At 33.2% G+C, this 5,000-nt stretch overlaps 1 protein-coding gene across 1 annotated transcript in view; it reads right to left on the minus strand.

The window, feature by feature from the left end:
• Positions 1 to 436: 436 nt before the first annotated feature.
• mdga2a (MAM domain containing glycosylphosphatidylinositol anchor 2a) overlaps positions 437 to 5,000 on the minus strand; it is a 94,018-nt gene continuing 89,454 nt past the window's right edge. The window contains exons 14-17 of the mRNA XM_034525247.1: positions 3,710 to 3,889; positions 3,336 to 3,466; positions 3,068 to 3,167; positions 437 to 566 (exon numbers count right to left, since the gene is read on the minus strand). Coding sequence (XP_034381138.1) covers positions 478 to 566; positions 3,068 to 3,167; positions 3,336 to 3,466; positions 3,710 to 3,889 — 500 coding nt within the window. The 3' untranslated portion in view covers positions 437 to 477. The remainder of the gene's footprint in view (positions 567 to 3,067; positions 3,168 to 3,335; positions 3,467 to 3,709; positions 3,890 to 5,000) is intronic.

Here is a 5,000-nt window from a genome sequence, read left to right on the forward strand (position 1 = left end):
TTGAATCGCAATAAACGGATAACATTGATGAGTAACTTCATAATGATTCAGATTTAAAAAAAATCTGAATTCATATTTAGTGAGTTTTTCCCTCAAGACGATGAACAAACGACTTTTACAATGCTTGTTTTCTGAGTTTGGTTTTAGCGGTGCTAAGCTAAGCTAACCTTATGACATCACATAGTCATAAATAGAGTCCTCTGTTCTCTGGACTAACATCAAGTGTGATTTCATGACTTCTCATTACTTAGTGTGAACATTAGCATTTAGTTAGCTTAGCATAAAGACTGGAAGCAGTTGGAAACTGCTCGATGTTCACGAAACTGTTGGACTGCTCCTTTAAGTGTCGGCCATGTTGGAGGGAAGTCTGACCACATCTTTGGTTGTTGAGGAGGGGGAAGGGTGATGATGGGATGTGGGGGGGGGGGTAGAAGAGTCAAATGTTGTGGCGTCCCGTAGAGAGAGGGAGGGGAGGGGTCACCTCTGCCAGCCAATCAGAGCCAGACTCAGAGTGACGCACAGCTGCCATATATGGGGAGATGAAGGCGGGGCAAGCGAACTCAGATCTGAGGATCAAGAGAGAGAAATGTTCAAGGTCAAGGAGGTCATCATGTAGGTGATGAACATGTTTTAATGAAGTTATTAACTCTCTAATAACTCAGAGACACACCTTTACCTTTCTCTCTGAAACAGATGTTGAAAACAACTCAACTAACTAACTAAAAAGCTAACTGACTAACTAACTAGCTGACTAATTAACTAACTAACTAGCTAACTGACTGACTAACCAACTAACAAGCTAAATCACTAACACGCTAACTAACTAACTAGCTAACTGACTAACTAACTGACTGACTAACTAACATAATAGCACACTGACTATTTCTCTAAGCAACTAACTGACTAACTAACTATTTTGCTAAGTAACTAACTAACTATCTAAGTAACTAACTAACAGACTAACTAACTAACTAACTGACTGACTCTAACTAACTGACTAACTGACTAGATCTCTAAGTAACTAACTAACTCGCTCAGTAACTAACTAACAGACAAACTAGCTAACTAACTGACTAACTCTCTAAGTAAGTTACTAACTAACTACCTAACTAACTGACTAATTAACTAAATAACTAGCTAACTGACTCACTAACTGACTAACTGACTAACTAACTAACAGACTAGCAGACTAACTATTTATCTAAGTAACTAACTGACTAACTAACTTGCTAAGTAACTAACTAACTATCTAAGTAACTAACTAACTAACAGACAAACTAACTAACTAACTGACTGACTGACTAATTCTCTAAGTAACTAACTAACTCTCTCAGTAACTAACTAACAGACAAACTAACTAACTAACTGACTAACTATCTAAGTAAGTTACTAACTAACTAACTAACTACCTAACTAACTCTAAGAAATAAGATAACTGACTGACTAACTGATTAACTAACTAACTCTCTAAGTAACTAACTAACTGAATGACTGACTAACTAACTGACTAACTAACTAACTGACTAATTCTCTAAGTAACTAACTAACTCTCACAATAACAAACTAACAGACAAACTAACTGACTGACTAATTCTCTAAGTAACTAACTAACTCTCTCAGTAACTAACTAACAGACAAACTAACTAACTAACTGACTAACTATCTAAGTAAGTTACTAACTAACTACCTAACTAACTAACTAACTCTAAGAAATAAGATAACTGACTGACTAACTGATTAACTAACTAACTCTCTAAGTAACTAACTAACTGAATGACTGACTAACTAACTGACTAACTAACTAACTGACTAATTCTCTAAGTAACTAACTAACTCTCTCAGTAACAAACTAACAGACAAACTAACTAACTAACTAACTGACTGGCTAATTATCTAAGTAACTAACTAACTCTTTCAGTAACAAACTAACAGACAAACTAGCTAACTAACTAACTGACTAACTCTCCAAGTAACTAACTAACTACCTAACTAACTATTTATCAAATGAACAAGCTAACTGACTGACTAACTGATTAACTAACTCACTGTCTAAGTAACTAACTAACTGAATGACTGACTAACTAACTGACTAACTAACTAACTGACTAATTCTCTAAGTAACTAACTAACTCTCTCAGTAACAAACTAACAGACAAACTAACTAACTAACTGACTAACTCTCAAAGTAACTAGCTAACTACCTAACTAACTAACTCTCTAAGAAATAAGCTAACTGACTGACTAACTGATTAACTAACTAACTCTCTAAGTAACTAACTAACTGAATGACTGACAAACTAACTGACAAACTAACTGACTCACTAACTGACTAACTAACTAACTGACTGACTGACTGACTAACTGATTAACTAACTAACTCTCTAAGTAACTAACTAACTGAATGACTGACAAACTAACTAACTAACTAACTGACTAGCAGACTAACTATTTCTCCAAGTAACTAACTGACTAACTAACTAGCAGACTAACTAACCAATTAACCAACTTATTAACAAGCTAGCTGACTGACTAAATAACTAACAACTAACTAACTAATAGACTATCAGACTAACTAACTAACTCTCTAAGTAACTAACTGACTAACTCGCTAAGCAGCTAACTAACTATCTAAGTAACTAACTAACAGACAAACTAACTAACTAACTGACTAACTCGCTAAGCAGCTAACTATCTAAGTAACTAACTAACAGACAAACTAACTAACTGACTCTCTAACTAACTAACTAACTAACTGACTAACTCTCTAAGTAACTAACTAACTAACTACCTAACTGACTAACTCTCTAAGTAACTAACTAACTAACTAACTACCTAACTAACTGACTAACTCTCTAAGTAACTAACTAACTAACTACCTAACTGACTAACTCTCTAAGTAACTAACTAACTAACTACCTAACTGACTGACTAACTAATTAACTAACTGACTAAGTAACTAACTAACTAACTAACTCTCGAAGTAACTAACTAACTAACTGTGTGACTAACTAACTAGCTGACTAACTAACTAACCAACTAACTAACTAATAAGGGGAACCATACTCACTGTTGGGGGGAGGGTCTTTACATTCGCCCTCTTTGATGGTGACATCATCAATGGCGATATCTCCCTCGATACCGGTGCCACGGACTCCCTCCATCACAATCTAAGAAGAAGACAGGAAGCTCAGATGCGCACAGCTGTTCTTCACACTGTGTTTCACAATAAAAGCGTAAAGCATTTTATTGTGGAAACGTCACGTGAACTTTGAATGGGTTTGACTTTAGTCACATTTTGATGTATCCAGGTGAATGAAAGTGGGCGCGGTCTGTACCTGGAAGGCTGCGGTCGGGTGGATGTTCACCTTGGCTTGCCGCCAGCGGTCTCTTTGGTTACCGATCAGACTCCAGACGGAGGTGTCCGTCACCGTCTGAGCCTTCTGGCGCAGAAAGACATTCAGAGCTCCTGCAGACAAACCAGGTTTCATACTTATTATTCATTTATATTTATTTACTTAATTATTTATTATTAATATGTATTTATGTATTATTCATATGTATTTACTTATGACTATTTAATTATTATTATTTTCAGATTATTATTTATTTACTTATTTATTGTTATTATCATTTCTATTTGTTTATTTAAATTGTATTATGTATTATTTATTTTGTTGTCCTTTGTCTGAGGGCCCGGCTGCAGACTTACCGACGTGTTTCCCGTACATGTGGTAGTAGAAGGCGAAGCAGTAGGTGACGGAGGAGGAGGAGGAGGTGGAGGAGGAGGAGGGCAAGGAGGTCTTGGAGTTCATGTTGAAGGTGGGAGACAGCAGCCGGGCCTTGTCTCCCTCCAGCCTCGGCCTCGACGTCTCAATGTACATGTAGAAACCTGTGAGAACACATCCAGGGGTCAAAGGTCACAACTCACCTCATTATACATGCTGATTTAAAGATGTTTATTTCATAATGTAAGCCATCATTAGCCAGCTGGCTAATATAATATTAAATTAGTTTATTAGAAATGTGATCTTATTCTAGTTTATTTAAAAACATTCAACATTTAAAAAAGATGTAGTAGAAGAAGAAGAAGTAGAAGTAGTAGAAGGAGTAGTTATATCGTTATACAGTTATACGGTTATATGGTATAGTTATACTTTTATATAGTAATACAGTTATACTTTTATACTGTTAAATAGTATAGTTATACTGTTATACTTTTATATAGTAATACTGTTATATAGTAGAGTTATACAGTTATACAGTTATATAGTTATACTTTTATACTGTTGTATAGTTATACAGTTATATGGTTATATAGTATGGTTATACTTTTATATAGTAATACAGTTATACATTTATACTGTTAAATAGTATAGTTATACTGTTATACTTTTATATAGTAATACTGTTATATAGTAGAGTTATACAGTTATACAGTTATATAGTTATACTTTTATACGGTTATATATAGTTATACTTTTATATAGTAATACAGTTATACTTTTATACTGTTAAATAGTATAGTTATACTGTTATACTTTTACGTAGTAATACTGTTATATAGTAGAGTTATACAGTTATACAGTTATATAGTTATACTTTTATACTGTTATATAGTATAGTTATACTGTTGTATAGTTATACTTTTTATACTGTTATATAGTATAGTTATACTGTTGTAAAGTTATACTGTTATATAGTTATACTTTTATACAGTTAAATAGTATAGTTATACTGTTATACTGTAATATAGTATAGTACTTTAATATAGTTATACTGTGATATAGTATAGTTATACTGTTATACTTGTATATAGTTATACTGTTATATAGTATAGTTATACAGTTATACTGTTATATAGTTATACTTTTATACTGTTATATAGTATAGTTATACAGTTATACTGTTATATAGTTATACTTTTATACTGTTATATAGTATAGTTATACTGTTATACTTTTATATAGTTATACTGTTATATAGTTATACTTTTATACTGT

The sequence above is a fragment of the Cyclopterus lumpus genome, chromosome 22 (assembly GCF_009769545.1).
Source record: "Cyclopterus lumpus isolate fCycLum1 chromosome 22, fCycLum1.pri, whole genome shotgun sequence".
Lineage (NCBI taxonomy): Eukaryota > Metazoa > Chordata > Actinopteri > Perciformes > Cyclopteridae > Cyclopterus > Cyclopterus lumpus.